This window comes from Miniopterus natalensis, chromosome 1 (genome assembly GCF_054644295.1).
Source record: "Miniopterus natalensis isolate mMinNat1 chromosome 1, mMinNat1.hap1, whole genome shotgun sequence".
NCBI classification, from domain to species: Eukaryota; Metazoa; Chordata; class Mammalia; order Chiroptera; family Miniopteridae; genus Miniopterus; species Miniopterus natalensis.
Window position 1 is genome coordinate 34,292,254 of NC_142081.1, and position 21,992 is coordinate 34,314,245.

Consider the following 21,992-nt stretch of genomic DNA (forward strand, 5'->3'; position numbering starts at 1 on the left):
CCGCCCCTGCGGGCGCTCCGCCCTCCCCTCGGGCGGCCCCGCGCGCGCGCCCCGCGCAGGCCCTCGGCGGCGCTGCGGCCCGGCCGCCCGGCTGGCGCGCTGCTGCTCGCGCTCGCTCCCGGGCGGGGGGCTGTTTTCTCCCGTGGGCGACCGGAAAGCGCCCCAGTTTTCCGGAATTCAGAGCGCTCGGAGGAAACGCCTGTGGCTAGTGACGTTATAGCAGCCCGGCGGAAATTGCTAAATTGTTTCCTGGAATGGCTCAAGGGCAGAGCCTGCATTCCCGACGCCGCGCGGTTTTTACGGCGCAGGCCTGGAAGCGCGCTGCGCGTGCGGCCCAGCTGGAGGCCTGGAGCCCTCCCGCCCAAACTGCGGAGAGCGGAAGGAACTATAGGAAGACGTTGCGAATGGCTTGGCAAGTTGAGGTTAACTGAAGAAACGACTGTCTGCAGGTTTTTCCTGATCAATACCTCTTCTCCCCAAGTTCACTTTTGAATAACACTTTTAAGTACGAGTGTGTTAGACCTGAAAGACTGACACATGGCCCCAGACATCAAGGAACCTGCTAGCTAGGAATAGTGCCATAATTATATGGTGTGCAAAATACACGCATATAATACGCACGCATATTTTATATATAAAAGTATGCTATATTCTTATAGCATTTTGCCTTTGTGTAAGCTGTTAGTGGGTCAATGGAAGGACATTTTACTATGAACTTTTTTTATTGATTTTAGAGAAACATCGATTTGTTGTTCCTTATTTATGCATTGATTTTTGTATGTGACCTGACCTGGGATCCAACCTGCAACCTTGGCACATCTGGACAATGCTCTAACCAACAGAGCTATCTGGCCAAGGCTACTATAAACTTCTTAAATGCAGACTTATCTCCGGATATGCAGCTCAACACACATAATTCTCATGCCAAAAAAAATGAACTATAGAGGAACTTCAGATACCTAAATCTGGGAAAGCAGATTTTTGGATAGGGGCAGTGGTCTATGAAAAATGATACTAGTGTGAACAACCTAACCTACCCTCATAGGAGGCAGTGAAACAGCAGTGTCTTGTGGAGCCATAAGGAAGCCTGAGGCAGTAATACAGCCAGTGAAAGTGTTATCTTTACTTACAATTTTGTTTTATTCACCATAGGCTTTTTTTTTTTTTGCACTCTGATTTTAAAATGTTGCACCAAAATATTACTTTCCATTACTGAGTTTTTTGGCCAAAATAAGTTGTGTCCAAGTTGAGTGCCTCTCTCACATCACCCTAATCCTGACCGTGGTTATCAGTTACTGACAGCTTCCAGCTTCTCCCAAGCTCCCAGACAATAACTGAGCAGGGTGGGAATTCTAGCACTGTCATTCCTGTCCCATGCGGGCTCCGACACACCTTTGCTTGGGAACTAAAGCGCCATCTAGATTTTTTAAAACTGCACTGAACTCTGAAGCTCACTCAATCCAATCCTTCTATTTCTTTCACAGATGTCAGACCTGCAATATGGTATGAAGACTTCACCTTCTCCTGCTCCCTTCACTTTTATCCTTCATAGATACCCCCCTGCCTGCCCCAATAAATCTCTTGCACATTTAATCACATCTTGACATCTGCTTTTGGAAGACCCAAACTGACACACTAAAAACTGAAAGGAGTGTATTAAATTAGAAAATGTGTAAAAATATAGATTTAAAAATTTCTTTTTCAGATTCTTAGTTGAATGTGAGATAAGGACATACAATTTTTTAAAATATATTTTTATTGATCTCAGAGAGAGGAAGGGAGAGGGAGAGAGAGATAGAAACATAGGGAGAGAGAGAGAAACATCAGTGAGAGAGTCGATTGGCTGCCTCCTGCACACCCGACTGGGGATTGAGCCTGCAGCCTAGGCATGCGCCCCCACCGGGAACTGAACCTCGATCTCCTGGATCATAGGTCGATGCTCAGCTGTTGAGCCACGCCGGCCCGGCAGAATATACATTTTTAAAGCAAAATACAAAGCCTTTGGATTTTATATATGAAGTTTTAATTAAGAAGAAATGAAAATTTATTCAGATAATTTATTTGAACTCACATCCAAGAAGAAACAACCAACTTCAGGATTTGAAATAAAAATGGCAACAGTCTTCTTTTTGGGTAAGGGGTGGATCACACAAGCCTAATTGACAAGGGTACTAATAGCTTCGTGAAGTTACTACTTAAACCCTGTATATTCAAGTATACATCAAGTTCATAATTGGTTTATACAGAATTTATCCAATTCTAGCAAAGTTAGCATAATGTAAGTAACCTTCCTTGAGTTTTACACTCTCTTAAGACTGAAAGCTTAGGTTTGATAACCTCTGCAGAATGATTACAGGCATACCTTGGAGAGATTGCAGGTTCAATTCCAGACCACTGCAATAAAGTGAGTACTGAAATAAAGCCAGTCACATGAATTTTTTTGGTTCCCAGTCATATAAAAGTTAGGTTTAACACTATACTGTATTACGTGTGCAATAGCATTAGGTCTAAAAAGTATACACCTTAATTAAAAAATACTCTGACTAAAAATACTATCAGCTGAGACTTGACGAAGGTCATTGCTGACAGATCATAACAAATGTAATAATGAAAGTTTGAAATATTGAATTACCAAGATGTGACACAGAGGCATGAAGCAAATACTGTTTAAAAAATGTGCCAATAGACTTGCTTGACACAGGGCTGCCACGAACTTTCAATTAAAAAGCCCCAGTATCTGTGACGTGTAATAAAGTGAAGCACAATAAAATGAGGTATGCCTGTATCTTTACTTCCTGCAAATGTAATCAACTTTTAAAATAACTTAGGCAAACATCAATTTTACATAAACCTTATTAAGAGTAGGAGGAAATTGCAACTCTTCATCTAATTGCAGAGTCTACACCATAAATTCAAATTGTACTGTTATCTCTATTATCATAGCAAGCCAAGAAAATCTATTACAGACTAAAAGACGTGAATGTGAATCTGCAGGGTCCACTAAGGGGACACTTTGAAAATCTATTATCACATCAGCACTTAACAGCTGTAAAGAAATTATTTTCAAGTATGCTCCAAGGGTCACTTCTTAACTGAAGAATTAACATTCAGGAAAGTGACAAGGATTATCTACATTTTATATGGTAGGAAATGAAGGCAGATTTAGGATTGAGTAACCTATTAAAAGTAAAAAAGATTCTGGCTTTATTTGAAATAAGATTCTTGTGCCCCAAATCTCTTTCCATTGGCTTATAGCCATTCGTCTACATTTCTACTTAGAAACTAATGCATTTCAAAAAGTTACCATTTTGTGTACATCTTAATTTGTTAGAATAGTATAGACAGATAGATGCTTGTAGTGTTGCTCATTCGTAGTAGGCCATTAAAAAAGTAAACCCTTTGTGCTTTCTGTTCATTCTTTAGAAATAAAAATGATTGCAAAACAGATTATATTAAAACCAAAATTGTAAATTTTCCCCCCTAAAATAGAAACAATCTGCTTGACTTAAAATCTTTTATTAATTTGGGCATTAAATTACCTAAGACACAGGCTATTTTAAATTTCAGCATTATTTTTTTTCTGTTGTCTCCACTTATGTCTACTTTCCTATGAAATTTGCTCTACCAAAATCAATACATAACTGATTTGACTAATTATAGCTAAAAGTGACAAAAATATTTTTAATGGAAACTAAGCGTATTTTTCATGAGTTAGGTCTCAAGGTTTTTGTTTCATAAAAAGGAAGCTCTCTATTATGTGGATCTATAAAATGACCCAAACTTCAGAGACAGGAAGCTGATAACTTGATTTATCTTAATGGCTTTGGCTCATGAATAAATGATAATGGTTTGTGTTTTTCTTATAAAAAGAAATGGAATTTGTATAATGATCTGAGTCCTAATTGCCACATTTGTTCTACTTTTTAAAGGATTTCTAATTTGTAAGACATTTTTTGTATTATTATTTATAGTAAGAAGTCAAAACTTTAACTGAAAGCCATTCTTTGACCACAGTTTACCATCAGCTGAAATTCAGGAAAGAACACAGCTCTGATCACCAAATCAATAAATCTAGCCACAGGCTGACTAAAAGCTTCCTTTAATCTTCTTCCTATTAAGTCTTCCTTTAAATTAAACCATTCCTATTATGAATTATTTAAGTGAATGGTATGGTTACAGAAACATCACACGATTCTTGAGCATACAAAAATGCTCAAGAAACCTAAAAAAATCAATCACCATATTTTAGGAATTATAGTATGAATCAAGATGCTGTAGCTTTAAAAAAGGGAGTTAATGTCCTAAAAAGCTTCAGAGAGAAATAGAAAAGTCAAGTTTATTTCCTGATTAGTGCAGGGTGATTCCCAAAGCGCAGTTAAGTGTGTGGTCCAGACTGGCTATTAGCGATTAAGTAGTTCCCTTTCACTGTCAAGGCTGTTCCCTGAGGTAATGCCTAAATTCTTAAGTTTAATATTTTATCTTGTTTCTTTTGGCCTCATTCTCTCTAAACAATAAGCCCTATACATTTCCACCATGCCGAATGCTTTCTCAACTCTAGATTTCACTTTTCCAATCGTCACAATGTCTTAGAGCTACAAAATTTACATTTAGATATATTGGTATCTTCCCACACAGTTTCTCTCAAAACATACTCATTTTACTTATATATTGCATAATTACATTTTAAAATGAGTTCATTTCTGAATATTGGATGCTCTTACAAATATGTTCTCACAAAGTAACTGAGAAAGGAGTTAACCTTTCTAAATTCTAATCTCTTACTGCTTTAAAAAAATTAATTTTTTCATTTTCCTTCAAGGTAAACAACTTCCTTCTCAAGTCTTTATATTTCTACTTTCCAGGTTTCTTTTTACTGTAGCAAATACCAAAGGAAAAATACAAACCATTTCAGAGTAAATGAGTTTTTTCCCTGCTCTCATTTATTAGATCATCTATTTCAAGGCTATATATATGGCAGTATTTTGAAAATGTTAACAGCTATTAATACCTTGAGAAAATAAGAAAACCAGAGAATATATATCACAAAGAACGAGTTTGACTATGAAAAGCTACTTGGATTTTGATTTTTATATAAACACCAATTTTTACCATTATAAAAGACAACATAATTATGCTTCATTTTTCTTTATAAAATTACCTTTAACAGAATATTTGTTAATTTGTCATCCCTTAGGTTTTCTGTACTGATAAAAAGTTTTTTTTAAAGAAAAATATTTAAAATAATTGTTTCATAGAAACAGAAAGTCTCATCAAATTCTGATAAAAAATTATAATCATGGGTAGAGTCTTACCATACTATTAATTTTCTTTCACCAAAGATGAGTATTTAGCAAGTGTAATATTGGTAAATAAGATAAGCTTCTCAGTGATCTAAAAAAGTGCCACAATAAAGATGAGGTAGTATGAGACTTTTCTTTTGTAAAAGGGAAATATCATCTTCAGAAGAGATATTTATCCTGACATTGATGTTGAGATCCTGAGTCACATCACTGCTAAGAGAGGTGCTATTCTAATAGCTACCCTTCACTGGAATCAAGACAATCTTGAGATCACCGAGAAAAAAAAATGATAGAAGATAATGGGAACAGATTTTGTTGGTTTAATTTTGTGGTAATTGCTAAAATTTTATTTTAACACTATTATTGAAAAATGCCTTCTTTATAATGGTAACAGAACTGCAGGAAAGAGAAATGCCACTTCAACATAAAAGCAATGATACTTAAGAAACATCTGTTCTAACTTGGAAATTTTAGTAAAATTTCTTTCAACCCAGGTAGAAGCAGTTTCCTACTAGAGCTAAACTGGCATCAAGAAATTAATTACTATGATACTAAAAATGGTAATTTGCCCAGCCGGTGTGGCCCAGAGGTGGAGCATCAACCTAGGACCCAGGAGATGAAGGTTTGATTCCCGGTCAGGGCACATGCCTGGGTTGTGGGCTCCAGCCCCAGTCGGGGGCGTGCAGGAGGCAGCCGATCAACAACTTTCTCATCATTGTTCTTTCTCTCTCTCTCTCTCGCCCTCTCCCTTCCGCTTTCTGAAATCAACAAAAACATATTTTTTAAAAATGGCAGTTTACCAAGGGGTAAAGAGCTCATCAGAAGAAACAAATGTCTAGGAAATTTATTATTCATTCTTTTAAAAAGAGGGGCTAGATGGGATGTCGCTTCATTTATCTTATATAGGGATAATGGTGTTTCTAAAAACGCTTTCCTGTTCTTGGGACAGTAAATTTAAAATATTACACCTGTTGTCCAGTACTGTTCAGTATGGCATAAGCCATGTAGCTCTCAAAATGTTTTTCTTTTTTTGAAGCCACAATAAAGACATGTTAATTCTGAAGATAAGAATAGTTATTTAAAACCTGAAGATCAAAAAGAATATTATGCTTTCTGAATACTAAGCTCTATGTTCACTTCTTGAATCTTTATTCAAGCTCAATTTAAACTAATGAAAAACTACTTAGGGACCAATGAAAATTTGTGGCTGTTTAGAAACTGTGGCCATCTCCCCAAATAACAGGCTGAGTTTCTATAAAAGAGCTAAGTAGAAGCAACAGTTCATAAGTAAATGCAGAAAAAACCCACAGTTGGTTTAGTACTTTAGTAACCACAAATTACTAATAGTGTTATCATTATTTTTAAAGCTCCCAGTGAGAAAGAAACAATATTTATCTTCTGAAGATGGTTAACTCTTCCAGGTTTCAAGAGGGACCTAGTCAAGGAATAACAAATGGCTATGCCACACTGTAGAATAAATTCATCTCCAAAAATGTTATGTTCTCATTTGATTCTTATGGATTAATCATAGTTAGTAATCCTGCTTTAGAGTTATTATTTAAAATACTGTAAACACACAGCATTTGATTTTAAGCCATTTTGTTACCTTTAACATCTCTATTAGTAAATTACAAAAGTCAATTACATTAGTATGGATTGTGAAACACTCAGCTTTACTGAAGAATTTTAAAACACCTCTGAAAAGGGGCACAGGGAAACCATATTTTATGTATAGGAATGACAATGGCATAGGTTAACAAAGCATTTTACATGTAGGAAAGGACATAGAATTATTTTTAAAAAAACTAATAGATTATTAACTGTGTTTACAACATCTACAAATTTTCAAATATCCCTGGATCATATGCAGAGTAAAATTAAGAAAAAAAATAAGTATACACTCTATATGATTAAAACAAAACCAAACACTTGGTCAAAAATATCCATTAACCCTTGGTGTGTAACCTTAAACAATTAGTGCATCGTAAGAAAAAAAACTGATCTGGAAGCAAAATTTAGGGTAGAGGTTTATTTTGGACTCTAACTGCCCTTGCCGAATAATTCAAAGTAGCATTAAGAATAAAATATTAAATTCCCATATTCCTACCCTTTGCCTAGCACTGTTGTTCTGGTGCATCAATCCTGAGTACTCTAACTTTCGATTTATAGTGATATTCCTTCAGATATAACTTCATAGAAGAAGGAATTGGAAGGGCATCAATGCCATCATAAGTTGTACAGTTACAAATAACTGTTCTGCATATATGCTGCAGGGAAAAGGGGAAAGTCCGAATTAAAGGAGTGGATAAAAGTGGTTCAAAGAACATACAGGCACTTGGGTCCTTATAATGTTCTAGGAGCCCAGTAATATCAGGAGAATGGAAGACACAAGGATCATGTGCATCAAAGCTAAAGTTGTGATTCCACTGTTCAATTCTAGCATGAAGAGAACGACTATAGCGTCTAAAACTAACTGAGAATAAATAGTCTTCCTGTGCTGAGTCTCGGAGTAAAAAGGTACCCTCTGGTTTTCCTTCTAGTAGAGCTTCAGCTGCATATTTATCCATAACTCCCCAGTAACAAGGATTGTTATTGATCTGGAGGAGGTCTGGAACAAGACAGTGGACATAATCAATCTGGGTGTGGTACTTAGGAGTTGTTTCCAACTGAAGGAATTCTTCATCCATTTCCCATTTGGGTTTGTTTCTTTTCCGGGAACTTGTGCAAAGTGTTATAATTTCATCATCTGAATCCATATCACTGTCTTCTACGCTGTTATTTGAAACCAGGTTCATCACAGAGCCAGTCATAGGACCACCTCTACATGAATCATTGTTGGTGGTAATGACACAGGGCTGAACATTGGGATGTGAGAAACAGTTCACCTCTTCTTCCATGTTTCTTCTTTGTTTTAGCTGACCATCCCTCAATTCACTCTGAGACAAATCTGTGCTTATCAATTCATCTGGTTTCGGATTTATAGGAGCAGTGTGTCGTTTAATAAAATGCCACCTAAAGGCTAAATCTGATCGAGGTGGGAAAGGACACTTATCTAACATGAGTTCACTGATATGAATTTTTCTTTTAGATGGAAGCCCTGAAGAGTGCCGACTACAATTCTTTATTGGGAAACACTGCCCCACAGCATCTTGCAGTTTCTGTTTAAGAGATCGGCCTAAAAATCTATGCCCACAGGAATGATCCAAATCCAACTCGATGGATGAACAGCTGTGCTTTCTTTCTTGGCTCCGTAAAGGAACTTCAGTTTTCTCTATAGCATTTATTGTTTCAGCATCTGAACAACTTTCACTCTTTTTTGACCAAGATAACTTCTTTCCACTCCACACATAACCGTCCTTTCTGTCAGCACTTCTACTCCGACTAGTTTTGGGCCTGACATCTAAATTTTTACTATTACTTTCACTGTTTTCTGCCATTTTAATAAATTATCCAAAGATTCCAGTGTTACAAATACAGCTTTTTCAGTTTTTCTGGCAGGAAGTTTCTTCTGGGCACTTTCTGGATGTACCTAAGGGAAGAAAAAAATCATTAATAATTTGTCATTCACACTGTACAGTTTATATATTAAGCCCCAATTAAAACCAAGATGAAAAAGCATAAATAGTACATGGAAAAGATGGGATAATTAAATAAACAGCTTTACCATATACTAACAACATCATAGTGCCATAGAGTCAAGAATTTGAGTTACTTTCTCACAGCTAATTTTCAATGTGGATTGATAAAAGCCAAGCTGCCTCTATTAGCCAAAATATATGCTCAAAATGTGAATAATTTCTAGTCTTGAGATCTTATGCCACTCTCTTCCCCTACCCCTTTTTAATTTCATAGCAGACCAGTGAATTTCTTTTAAGAGACAGAGAGAAATCTATGAGCTAGTATTTGAAGTCCACTATCCTATATAGTTCTTTCACTTCCCTTCCCTTGTTTTTATTCCTATTCATTGAAAATAAGAAGTTTTAAGTTATAAAGCTATTAAGAATTTATTAAATAAGCCCAGCTGGGCGTGGCTCAGTGGCTGAGCATCGACCTAGGATCCTGGCGATCAGGGTTCGATTCCCGGTCAGGGCACATGCCCAGGTTGCGGGCTCCATCCCAGGTCGGGGACGTGCAGGAGGCAGCCGATCAATGACTCTCTCATCATTTATCTCTCTCTCCCCCTCGTCTTTCCTCTCTCTGAAATCAATAAAGATATATTTAAAAAAAAAGAATTTATTAAATAAATAATCACCACTGAATAGTACAAACGCCACACAAGCATTTCCAATGCAGGTTTTTTTTTGGGGGGGGGGCCACATTGCTAATTTTTATTTACAAAAGACACAAATAATAGCCATCATATCTTTCAGATCACTCTGAAATAATCAGCATTATCAAATTTCAGCACCCTCAAAATATTTTTCTTTTGCTATTTTTCTCATAGGGAAATGTAAAATATCCACTGAAGTTTTAAAATGTTGAAATCCTCAGTGGTTAGAGCATCGGCCCGCAGACTTAAGGGTTTTGGTTTGATTCAGGTCAAGGGCATGTACCCCAGTTGCAGGCTTGATCCCTGGTCCCAGTCTGGGTGTGTGTGGAAGGCAACCAATTGACGTCTCTCTCTCCGCCTTCCACTCTCTGAAAAGCAATGGGAAAATACCCTTGGGTATGATAAAGAAAAAAGGACTAAAGAAGGAAAGCCAACAGGGAGGGGAAAAGGGAGGGAAGAAAAGAAATAGGAGAGAAAAAGAAGCTACGGGAGGGAGGGGAAGAGAAGGAGGAAGTCTGAGACCCATTATGACTTCCTAATTCCCTTGGGATTCAGTCATCGGCACTGGTTTTGAGAAACACCAATTTTAGTCAGAGGAGACTATCTTCTCAGAGTAGGAGAGTTATTTTCCTTCTCAAAGTAGAGCAGGCCCATGTCCTTCTGTAGAGCTTCTTAATCTATCCTTTTGTTGGGAAAGGACTAAATACGTGCTGAAGAAATATTTTAGCTCAGGCAAGCTCCTAACCACAAGTTCTCGGCCAATGATGAATTTTTTGGAGCTGGGGTGGTGATATTTGGCATCAGCTGAATTTCAGAGTCTACTCACATTTTGGTGCCACAAGCTTCTGGGGAGGAGACATCAGGCCAACCTGAGGCAAAATGAAGTTAATCACCCTGACAAGGTTGTAATCTGCTTGAAGCCAGGGACTCGGCTCTATGTCACTCTTTTTTCCAATATCACTACAGAGGTTAGCACACAGTATAAATAGATTGATAATGTGTTAAAAACCACGAAGTATTGTAAGACACCTAGTGAAAAAAAGCATCGATTCTTTAATTTATGACTCCTAAGGTACATGTGGAAATGGGCAACGTACTATACATTCATGATTTAGATATATGATTCATGTTTCATGTTCCAGTTAACACTTTAACAGCTGACAAAACTCAGAGAATCCCAGTGCAGTTTTGTCAGCTGATTTCAATAACTGGCCAACTTCACTATCAATCTAGGCAGTTTTTGGAAAATACAGAGTTGGACAAAAATTTGGTATTTCATATGCACACACACACATTCTTGTATTCTTCTTGATAATTCTGACAAGCAGATAAGTTTCTATCGGGCAATGCCTTTCCTATGAAATTGGCTATTCTAAAATTTACAATATAAAATACTGAGTTTTATTAAGACTAATGATTGGTCATAGATGGAATTAACTATTCTTAGGTGGAATAAGACTTAAGTCCAGAATTGGGGGGAAGGGTTCTAAAATTTCAAATGTTTTGAAATTAAAGTTGAATTTTGTGACTAAGAAGATCACAATTTTGTGACTAAGAGCTTGGCTGGGTGTGGCTCAGTGGTTGAGCATCAACCTAGGATCCAGGAGATCGTGGTTCGACTCCCGGTCAGGGCACATGCCTGGGTTGTGGGCTCCATCCCCAGTTAGGGGCATGCAGGAGGTAGCCGATCAATGACAACTCTCTCATGATTGATGTTTCAACTCTTTCTCTCCCTTCCTCTCTCTGAAATCAATAAAGATATATTAAAAAAAAAGAAAATCTATCACACTCAACATTCTATTATGATCAAGTTTCTTTTTTTAAAATATATTTTTTATTGACTGCAGAGAGAGGAAGGGAGAGGGGAGAGAGAGAGAGAAACATTAATGGCTAGAGTCACTGATAGGCTGCCTCCTGCACACCCCTGACTGGGGATCCAGCCCGAAAACCAGGTATGTGCCCTGACCAGGAATGAATCGCCATCTCCTGGATCATAGGTCGATGCTCAACCACTGAGCCACGCCGGCCGGGCACGTCAGAGGAACATTAACAATCCCAGCAGTCAGGTAAATATTTAGAGCCACCTGAATCATTTTAAAGCAGTAGGGTTTGAAACAAGCATCTGCAGTGACAAATATGATTGTCATGTGCTTAAAAGTGTGAACTAATGATACAGATTGGCCATATAAAGTACTCCATTTCTAAACATTGAATAGCATCTAGTGATTATACTTATTTTGATTTAGTGAGCTCACAGATATATAATTATTTAAAGTCCACAGGGAAAGATATTTTAAAATCTAATTTTGAAAGAAACATCCCTACTTGGTACGCCAAAATTATACTCAGCAGTATGCTTTGGTTATTCACAGACTAGATTCCACTGAACAAAAATAAATAAGCAGAAGCCTCAAAGTAGGCTGAAGAAAATGAAGTCACTGATAAGAAGACACACTTACTTGTTACCGTTTAAGAGTTTATACTTTAATATTTACTTTTTATTTTTTTATTTTTTATTTTTTTTTAATCCTCACCTGAGGATATTTTTTCTATTGCTTTTCAGAGACAGTGGGGGAGAGAGAGACGAAATATCGATGTGAGAGAGACACATCGATTGTTGCCTCCTGCATGGGCCAGGGCCAGGGCTTAAGCCTGCAACAGAGGTATGTGCCTCTGACTGGAATCAAACCCAGGATCCTTCAGTCCACGGGCCAATGCTCTAACCACTGAGCCAAACTGGCTAGGGCTAATATATTTTTCAAGATAAAAAATAATAAAGGAGTTCCAAGCAGATATGTTTTGTTATTACGTAATTTCAACTTTTTTACTCAGCAAGATAATGTAAAAAACATACTATCAAGGTTTGAAATGTCTTTTACTTACTAAAAAAGTACCAAAATAATAGTGTATTAGTATTTGACCACCTTTATTCCACTGAGTTTGAGCTCCACCTTGTCTCCATTGCTACCTCTAAATTGTCAGTTCGACATCACAGGTAATCTCCTCTAACCTCTATTCTTGCTTTTTTTTTTTGAGACAAAGAAAGAGAAACACCAACTGGTTGCCTACCGCATGCACCCCCAACCTGGGATCGAACCCACAACCTGCATATGTGCCCTAACCGGGAATCGAACCTTCCACGTTTTGATGTACAGGTCGATGCTCCAACCAACTGAACCACACTCGCCAGGGCTAACCTTTATTCTTGATAACATTTCCCACCTTTACCAGGGCCTACTTCAATTTTTCTCTGCCTTCAAACACAACAAAGTCCCCTATAAAATCTTTTACTGATTCTAATGCTTCCTTTAGTCATAACTGCTGCTTTCCAATACTAAATTTCTAATGAGTAGTGTAACTTGATTTCCCTTCGAAATGAAAACAGCTGTGTGTTTTCTTCTGATTATAAAAGAAATAATTATCCGGTTTGAAAATGGCTTAAAAATCTTTTAGCTCCATCCTTTTCTCAGAAGTCAGCCCAAAACAAGAAAAAATGAGAAATAAAAATACAAATCTCATCTTCAAACAAACTGGAAGATACCTATAACCTGAGTCACAACAGACGAGGATATTAAGTGAATGGAGGAGCAGTAACTGACTCAGCAGAGAGGCAGGGAATACCAGGCACAGGGCAACATGAGTGAGGAACAAGGGAGAACAGGGAAAGCCCAAGCCCCAGAGGCACCAGGCGCTGCCGAAAGTGTGGGCAGAGAGCAGGGTGGAAACTGGGGAGGGAGGCTGAAAATCGGCAGGAGCAGCTAGGTCCCGCTGGCCTCACCTCCCCCCACCGTGGACTCCACACGCAGCAAAGGCAGAGCGCAGGCTGCGGACTCAACTTAGAATGAAAAGTTCCCTGCTCCCTGAGCAGCCGGACCCATACCTCCTAATAAAAGGCTGAAAGCTACTTCGCCGGAAATAGAATGGCCAAGGAGAGAAGACCCAGCTGCTCGGCGGGATGCGCCTGCCGAGCCCGCAGGGCCGCCCCGGCGCGAGCCCCGCGCCCGCGCAGCCTCTCGGCGGCACGGACCTGCCTCGTTCCCTCTAGGACAGGGGTGCTCGCGGGCTGTTTTGAAGAAAGCCTCTAACATAAACAACGGAGACTAAAACATGAGGAATCTGTAGAAAACGGTAACCATAAATGGAGAATAAAATAAAATCGGTTTATTCCAAATTAAGATTTTACACCTAAGAATGACTAAAAGGTGTGGGATAATCAGAGACTAAGAAAGTTCATTTGCAGAAATAAAATATTCAATAGGGAAGTGAGAGAATGAGTTGAGGAAATAGCGGAAAATAAGAAAAAAATGGTTAACTAGACAAAAGCTAAGAAAATCAGACGACCGAGGAAGCGCAGGGGCTGCCGCCCCCCGCGATGCACGCTGGGAAAGCAACAGTGCCGGACCCAAGATGGCGGCCAGCAGGCGGCTGATGAAGGAGCTTGAAGAAATCCGCAAATGTGGAATGAAAAACTTCCGTAACATCCAGGTTGATGAAGCTAACTTACTGACTTGGCATGGGCTTATTGTTCCTGACAACCCTCCATATGATAAGGGGGCCTTCAGAATCGAAATCAGCTTTCCAGCGGAGTACCCCTTCAAACCACCGACGATAACATTTAAGACAAAGATCTATCACCCCAACATCGATGAAAAGGGGCAGGTCTGTCTGCCAGTAATTAGTGCTGAAAACTGGAAGCCAGCAACCAAAACCGACCAAGTCATCCAGTCCCTCATAGCACTGGTGAACGACCCCCAGACCGAGCACCCCCTTCGGGCTGACCTAGCTGAAGAATACTCTAAGGATCGTAAAAAATTCTGTAAGAATGCTGAAGAGTTTACAAAGAAATATGGAGAAAAGCGACCTGCGGACTAAAATCAGCTGCCATTGATTCCAGGGAGCGTGAGCAGAGACCCCGAGCAGTGCTCTCAGACACCCGGCATAGCAGGACTCTGTGGAAAATGGACACGCGCCACCGCCTGACGTTCGCTGGGGGCAGTTATTAACTTTCTACAGTTTTCTTAATCCAAAGTGGTCTAGGTAACATGTAAAGAAAGGATTAAAATTTATTTAAGATGTTCTAGTTCTGCTTTCTTTGTTTAAAAATCACTACTTTAATCTAAAAAAGAAAGAAAATTAGAGGATCAATACAGACATTTCACAGAAAATAAAATGTAGGGGGAAAATTATCAAAGAAACTACGTTAGAAAATTTTCCAGAACTGAAGGACATAAGCCTCTATAATGAAAAAGCCCACTGAGCACCCAGCAATGCTGGGGAAAAATACTCATTAAGTTACATTACTCTAAAGTGTTAGAACTCTTGAGATAAGGAGATAAGTCTTCCTACCGTATAGGCAACAATACTGTACTGTATGCTTACAAATCTGTTAAGAGGATAAATCTCATGTTAAGTGTTTTTACCACAATAAAATAAAATAAGTAAACAACTAAATAAAAGTAGCCCCTCTCCCCCCAATAAGTCTTCATGAGGGAAAAAAGTCACAATCAAAGGGCTAAATAAAATGGCATTTAGCTTCTCAACAGTACCACTGGAAGCTAGAGGCTAGTTTCTTACCTTGAAGAGATTAACCAAACAATCAATCAAATATGAGGATAAAATAAAAAAATTTTCAGATGTGCAAAGTATCAACAATTTTATCTCATATTGGATAATATGCTCTTCTAAAATTAGGGTATAAAGCCAAAACAAAGGAAGCAACACAGGAAACAAGACATTTAACATAGGAGAGAGGAAGGTATTCAGAGCTGCGGGAGAGCAAGTCATTCATACAACCACACAAAGACATAAAGCTCCACCCAAGGAGGACGATCTTAAAGGAAAAAATACAACTGATTTTTGGAAAATTCAATTGAGAAGATAAGAAAGCAATGGAAAAAGAATTGGGTAATTACTGAATTACAGAAAAATTAAAACATTATACAAGAAAGAAAATAGTATGAAATACATGGCTCGGCAGTGAATGATATTTACATAGTAACCGAACTGTGATATAACTGTTAGAAAAGAATGGTAAGAGGAGTCTAAAATAGAGGTAAATCCTCATGTATCATAAGAACTCAACTGATAATGTCTAATAATTGATGAATCAAGACAGCAAAGTATAAACATATTATTTAGAACCATGAAGGTAATTATCACAAAAACAGTTAAAAAATTAGAAAGTAGATGCCTTTGGGATGGGCAGGAGAGAAGTGTAGTGTTTCTTAGATTATCTAAGCTTTTCAGCTTAATTTAATTTTTAACCTAGATGCATATATCATTTTGATGAATAAATTTAAAGTAATTCATACTGTGAAAAATTCAAAGTAGACAAAGTTGTAAAGAAAAATGTAAAAACTCCCCTGGCCAGGTTGGCTCAGTGGTTAGAGCATCAGCCCACGGACTGAATGGTCCCGGGTTCGATTCCAACCAATGGTACATACCTCAGCTGCAGGCTAGTCCCCAGCCCCAGTCAGGGTGAGTGTGGGAGGCAACCAACTGATGGGTCTCTCTCACATTGATGTTTCTTTCTCTCCCCTTTCTACTCGCTCTGAAAAGCAATGGAAAAAATATTCCCGGGTGAGGATAAAAAAAAAAGAAGAAAAATAAAAATGTAAAAACTATCCATCATCCTACCACCCAGTAAAAATTTTTAACATTTTCAGTATCTCTATACCTGTATATGACAAGGATGCAGTTCTACAACAGTGACAGCAGGCATTAAACATTCGGCTTGGGTACAATTTATTTTAAACTAGCCATATGACCTTGAAACCTCAGTTTCTTTGTAAAGAGGAGGTACTGATGTTATCTATTTCATTGGGCTGTTGCGGATTAAAATGAAATAATGTATGTAAAGTACTCAGCTCAGATTCTAAATGTATTATGTACTCAGTAAATGTTAACATATTAAAGCACCTAAGCCAGTTTTACACAAATAGCTCATAATGAAGGAATCACAGAATATCTCTCTCTAGCCCAACACAGACCATAGTTTATGAGCAAATACCATTTTTGGAAGGATGACTTATTCTTCAAAGTCAAAAAGAATCAATATGCCAGATACTGAAACTCAACAGATCGTGAAGCTACAGAACAATCTGATATTTTCCCCCAGATAACCAATATCCAGCCTTTCTCTATATAAGTTTACATGATAACATAATAGGTTTACTCTGGCAAGGCTTATCAACTTGTATATAGTAGGTACCAATCAATCAAGTATCTCTGGATTTTAGGTTAACAGTTCTTAATGTGCTACTGCTACAGGTGTCCATAAAATAAAGTGAAAAATATCATTACCTGAGATAAATTTTCCATACATTTACCTGTACTTAAAGAATTAATACTCAGAAAATCTTCTGATTATCTAATTGTATCTACAAATTATAGCCTTATATAAATTTTACATAGCTATTCCTTTGCTAGAAAACTGAGTTGATGCTTCAGAAGTCCTATTTTTTAAAACTGTTATGGCAAAAAGTGATTTGACAAAACACAGCATCATATCACTATATGGGCCAAAATGTCACATAATGTTGTAGTGTCCCAAGTAGGAGTAAAATTTCTGTTCCATTTATATTTGTCTAAAAGTTAGAAAATTAAAATTTATAAATATTGAATAGGTGGTTGACAATGTTCCAATCACTGACTGTTAGATGGGTTACTTGTCTGAAGGTGTGCTGTTCCTGAGGGAAGAGTTGGAGTTCCAAAAAGCTGAGGACTTGATTGTGCCATCTCCATTTCTTTACTCACTTTCAGTGTATCACAACTGCTTGCATGTTGTTGAAAGAGATTTGTGGAATATATCATCTTAAATAAAAGAATCTTTACAATACTGTGTAAATAGACATGATCATGGAAATTTTATAACACACAAGGTTTGCTAATTATCTCAGAGCAAAATATTTGAATACATTTTAAACTTTTAAGACAAGTTACGCATTTTTCTTTTACAAAATGACAAGTGTTCTAAATTTGATTAACTTTACTGGGATAACAGGTGGCTCTTAGAAGCGACTTAGCAGATATATTAAGAAAGAAAGGCAAGTGCAAAACTTCGAAGAGGCCTTCTTCTTGTGTCTCAACCACCAATGTGTTATCCAGACTGAGGAAAACCTAGAAACTTCTGGGCCCTGTGAGCCATGGCCATGGCTGAATTGGAAGCACCCAGGAGGCTAAGGTAATGCTGGTGGCATGCATCATCACAGGATCAACTTTGACAAATATCATCCAGGTTACTGTGGGAAAGTTGGTATGAGGCATTACCACTTAAAGAACCAGAGCTTCTCCCCAACTGTCTACCTTGATAAAATGTGGACCTTGGTCAGTGAGTAGAACGTGGGTAAATGCTACCTAAAACAAGACTGGAGCTGCTCCTATCGTTGATGTGGTGTGACTGGGCTACCACAAAGTTCTGGGGAAGAGGAAGTTCCCAAAGCAGGCTGTCATTGTGAAGGCCAAATTTTTCAGCAGAAGAGCTGAGAAGACGACTAAAGGCGTTGGGGGTGAGGCGATGGGGAAGCTGTGTCCTAGTACCTTGAAGCCATACTGAGGATAATTCAAGTGCTCACAAGTGCTTTTCAAAAAAAAGAAGGAAGGGAGGGAGGGAGGGAGACAAAACTGATCACTTTATGGTATAGGAAACATCTTAGCAATTACTAAGATAGTAACCGGCCGGTGTGACTCGGTTGGGCATCCCCCATGCACCAGGAGGCTGCTGGTTCAATTCCAGATCAGGGGCACATGCCCTGGTTGCAGGCTCGATCCTTAATAGGGGGCCTGCAGGAGGCAGCCCATTGATGTGCTCTCACATTGATGTTTCTCTCTCTCCCTCTCTTTTCCTCTCTCTCTAAAATAAATAAATAAATAAATAAATAAATAAACAAACAAACAAAACATATTAAAAAACACACACAAAAACTTTTGCTATGGAGATCATTTTAGATAAAAATATATTCAGAATTTACTATTACATAATTTTGTTATAAGAGGATAAACATCATGTATATAAATCTCATATCTTTACATTTAAATACATGGAGAAAGAATTTTCTAATTTCTTCCAGAAGTTTAATCAAACCAAAATTCTTTTTTTTTTTTTAAATAAACAATTCTTTTTATTGATTGAGGGAGAGAGAGAAACACCAATTTGTTGTTCCACTTATTTGTGCATTCGTTGGTTAATTCTTGTATGTGTCCTGACTGGGGATCAAACCCTGCAACCCTTCGCATATCGGGACAATGTTCTAACCAAATGAGCTACTCAGCCAGGACCCCAAAATTCTTAAAATAAAAAATCCAATCACATTGTTCTAAATAAAAATAATATTAATTTTTAGTAAGAACAAAACTATTTTTATTGTCACACTTTTAAAGACTAAAGATGAGTTTAAAAAAAGTGCACTGGTGTCTTACCTATACATGTAAAATCTTAATGTAAAAAAAGTGTAGGACCCCGAATCTGAACGAGTCCTTTCAAAAACAGCCTATGTTCATTCTTTTTTTTTCTTAAATTGAGGTATAACTGACATACAACAGTATTAGTTTCAGGTATTCTTGAAATTTTATATAAACTTTGTGTGAGGGAGAAGAAAACATACAAAATGATAAGAAGATGGCTTTACTGCCATTTTTATGTAGTACAGAATTCAAAGACACTTTGAAAGATGCTGACAAATCAGATCTTTGTTGGTAACTGCAAAGAGCTTTTTTTTTTAAAAAAAAAATAGAGGGTGAAAGAATCACTTGGGAGAAGGTTACTTTGGCTCTTGATTCAATAATTAATTTTTTATGAAGGCAGCTAAGTTACATTTCTCTGCAGAGTACACAATGACATCTTTTTAAAACATATTATTTCTTAATGAGCCAGAGGCAAATGTCTAAAAAGCAAGTTTATAGAAAACTTTTTCGAAAAAGCAAATACTTTTTCTCAGATTCAGTAGTCATTTGGTCCCTGGTTCTGGCACCAACTGCAATGACAGTGATAATAGAATGAATACCCGACATGGCCACTGTACACTAATAAAAGATTTAAATAATACTTAGTTAGTTCTATTGAGGCCTGGAAGGTGATTTAAATTCAAGATTTCTATAGAAACTGTTAAAAATCCCTTAATTAAAAGGTTAAACTTCATTTATCTGGAAAATTCATTTATATTCTCTATGATGTTGGATAAGGGATCATTATCATATATATTAGTTATTCATTGAACAACTACTAGATATATAATGGTAATGTACATCCAAGAACAAAATTCATGTTAATACTAAATTAAAATATATTTCATCCTATAAAGTACACTTTACTATATTACATAAAGAATTCGTGGACAAATTATTATTCTAATAGTAATGCACCCTGGGAACTTCCTTACCAAATCCATGATTCCAAAGTTTACCTACCATTACGTGCCTCCTTGAAAGCATTCTGATCACAGTCAGTGAAATTTGAATTAGATTCTGTGGGTCACAGTTGTTGATATTTGATTATAGTCTGATATTTGTGTTGGAGACTATAGAAACATTTAGGCTCCATTTGTGTTGGGAGTTTATAGAAACACTTAGGAATATGTTGAATAGTAAAAAACAAACGAATTCCTTGGAATGGTAAAGAAAACAATTATGAAAAATGGATTTGTTCATGAGAAAAATCTCTGAATTAAAAATTTTTTTTTTCATTACAAAAGCAACACAGATTCATTTTCCACTATATATTTTAAAGTACAGTTAGTTCACCCTTGAACAATATGGAGGTTAGGGGCATTGATCCCCCCATGCAGTTGAAAATCTGTGTATAACCTTTGGCTCCTCAAAAGCTTAACTTCTAATAATCTACTGTTGACCAGCAGCCTTATAGATAACACAGTCAATTAACACATATTTTGTATGTTACATATGTATCATAACATATATATTATATGATATGGTATTATGTATACCATATATGCATCATATACTATATTCTTACAATAAAGTTAGCTAGAGGAAAGAAAATGTAATTAAGGAAGTCATGAGGATCCCTGGCCAGGTAGCTTGGTTGGTTAGAGCGTTGTCCTGATACGCCAAGGTTGTGGATTCAATTTCTGATAGGAGCACATACAAGAAGCAACCAATGAATGCATCAGTGGAACAACAAATAGATGTTTCTCTCCCTCTCTCTGTCTCTCTGTCTCTCTCTCTTTCCCCATCCCTCTCTCTCTAAAAGCAATAAGTGAAATCTTTAAAAAATCATAAGGAAGAGAAAATACATTTACAGTACTGTGCTTATTTATGAATATCATTAAGTTTACATCATCCATTTACAAAATGAATAATCTGTCAGTACCTACATCAATATTGTCTTATATAATACAAAACAATGACATATATATATATATATATATATTACTAACACCAGACATCAATAATGAAAAGATAATGTGTAAAAGAAATTCTTATTTATTTACAGGTATAATGATTCATGCACCGATAATGAAGCAGCAGCAATAGGATCACTTCAGGGTAGCCTTGTGTAAATGATACCACTGCTTCATGGTACCTCAGCCTATACACTAATGAATGAATTGTTAAAGAATTTTTATGGGCACACAGTATTACAGTCATATTCATAATACAGTATTGGAAACATTGTTATATGTTTATTTAAAATCACTTATGATAGGCTGATAAGCAGTTTCTCCAATTATGAGAGAGTCATGATGTGCAGTAATGTAATTCTTAGAAAGCAAAGTTATAAAACAGTAAGAAAACTAACACATTATTAATTTTATATTAAGTATCACTCACCTATGCCTATGTAAGGATAGGCTATCCACTTTACAATACAAATTTTGCACGATGTTCTACATGATGAATATTTAGACGATGACACGAAAACATCTCATACAGTACAGTTCTAGGCATACAGTAGAGTTTCACATGCATACACAACAGATAAGTGTATTAACTGTACAACATGATTATTTACTACTCATTAAGCGGAAGTGGAACATCATAAAGGTCTCCGTCCTTGTTTTTAGGCTGAGGAGGCAGAAAAAGAGGAGGGGTTGGTCTTGCTATCTCAGGGGTGGTAGAGGTAGAAGAGGAGGTAGAAGGGGAGATGACACAGGCACATTCGGTGTAAGTTTATGAAAATACACTGTAAATTCTGTCGGACAGTTTTGCTTTTTCATTTCTCTAAAAATACTTCTATAAAGGACCAACCCTTTTTTCACCATTTGCTTTAGTTTCAGTGCCCATATCATAGAAGGGTCCATGTCATAAAAGAAGTCAAAAGCCACCCTAAATAATTGAAACTCTTCTGCCAGATTGTCTAATGTCAATTTGTTTTCTGGTGCTGTTTCTTTTACGTCGTCTTCCTCATCATCTGGCTCTGGTTTGGAAACACTCATCTCCATCAAGTCCTCTTCTGTTAATTTCTC

The 21,992-nt window shown here is 37.2% G+C and overlaps 1 protein-coding gene and 2 pseudogenes across 3 annotated transcripts in view; 2 read left to right on the plus strand and 1 right to left on the minus strand.

Moving 5' to 3' along the window:
• Window positions 1–2,000: 2,000 nt before the first annotated feature.
• The window catches only part of SOCS4 (suppressor of cytokine signaling 4), a 28,580-nt gene continuing 8,588 nt past the window's right edge, over window positions 2,001–21,992 (minus strand). For all 3 annotated transcript variants that reach the window (XM_016198148.2, XM_016198146.2, XM_016198145.2), the window contains one exon: window positions 2,001–8,829. In XM_016198148.2, the coding sequence (XP_016053634.2) occupies window positions 7,415–8,737 (1,323 nt within the window). In that variant the 5' untranslated portion in view covers window positions 8,738–8,829 and the 3' untranslated portion in view covers window positions 2,001–7,414. The remainder of the gene's footprint in view (window positions 8,830–21,992) is intronic.
• Window positions 13,978–14,442, plus strand: LOC107525952 (ubiquitin-conjugating enzyme E2 L3 pseudogene; annotated as a pseudogene).
• Window positions 15,713–18,124, plus strand: LOC148094078 (large ribosomal subunit protein uL15 pseudogene; annotated as a pseudogene).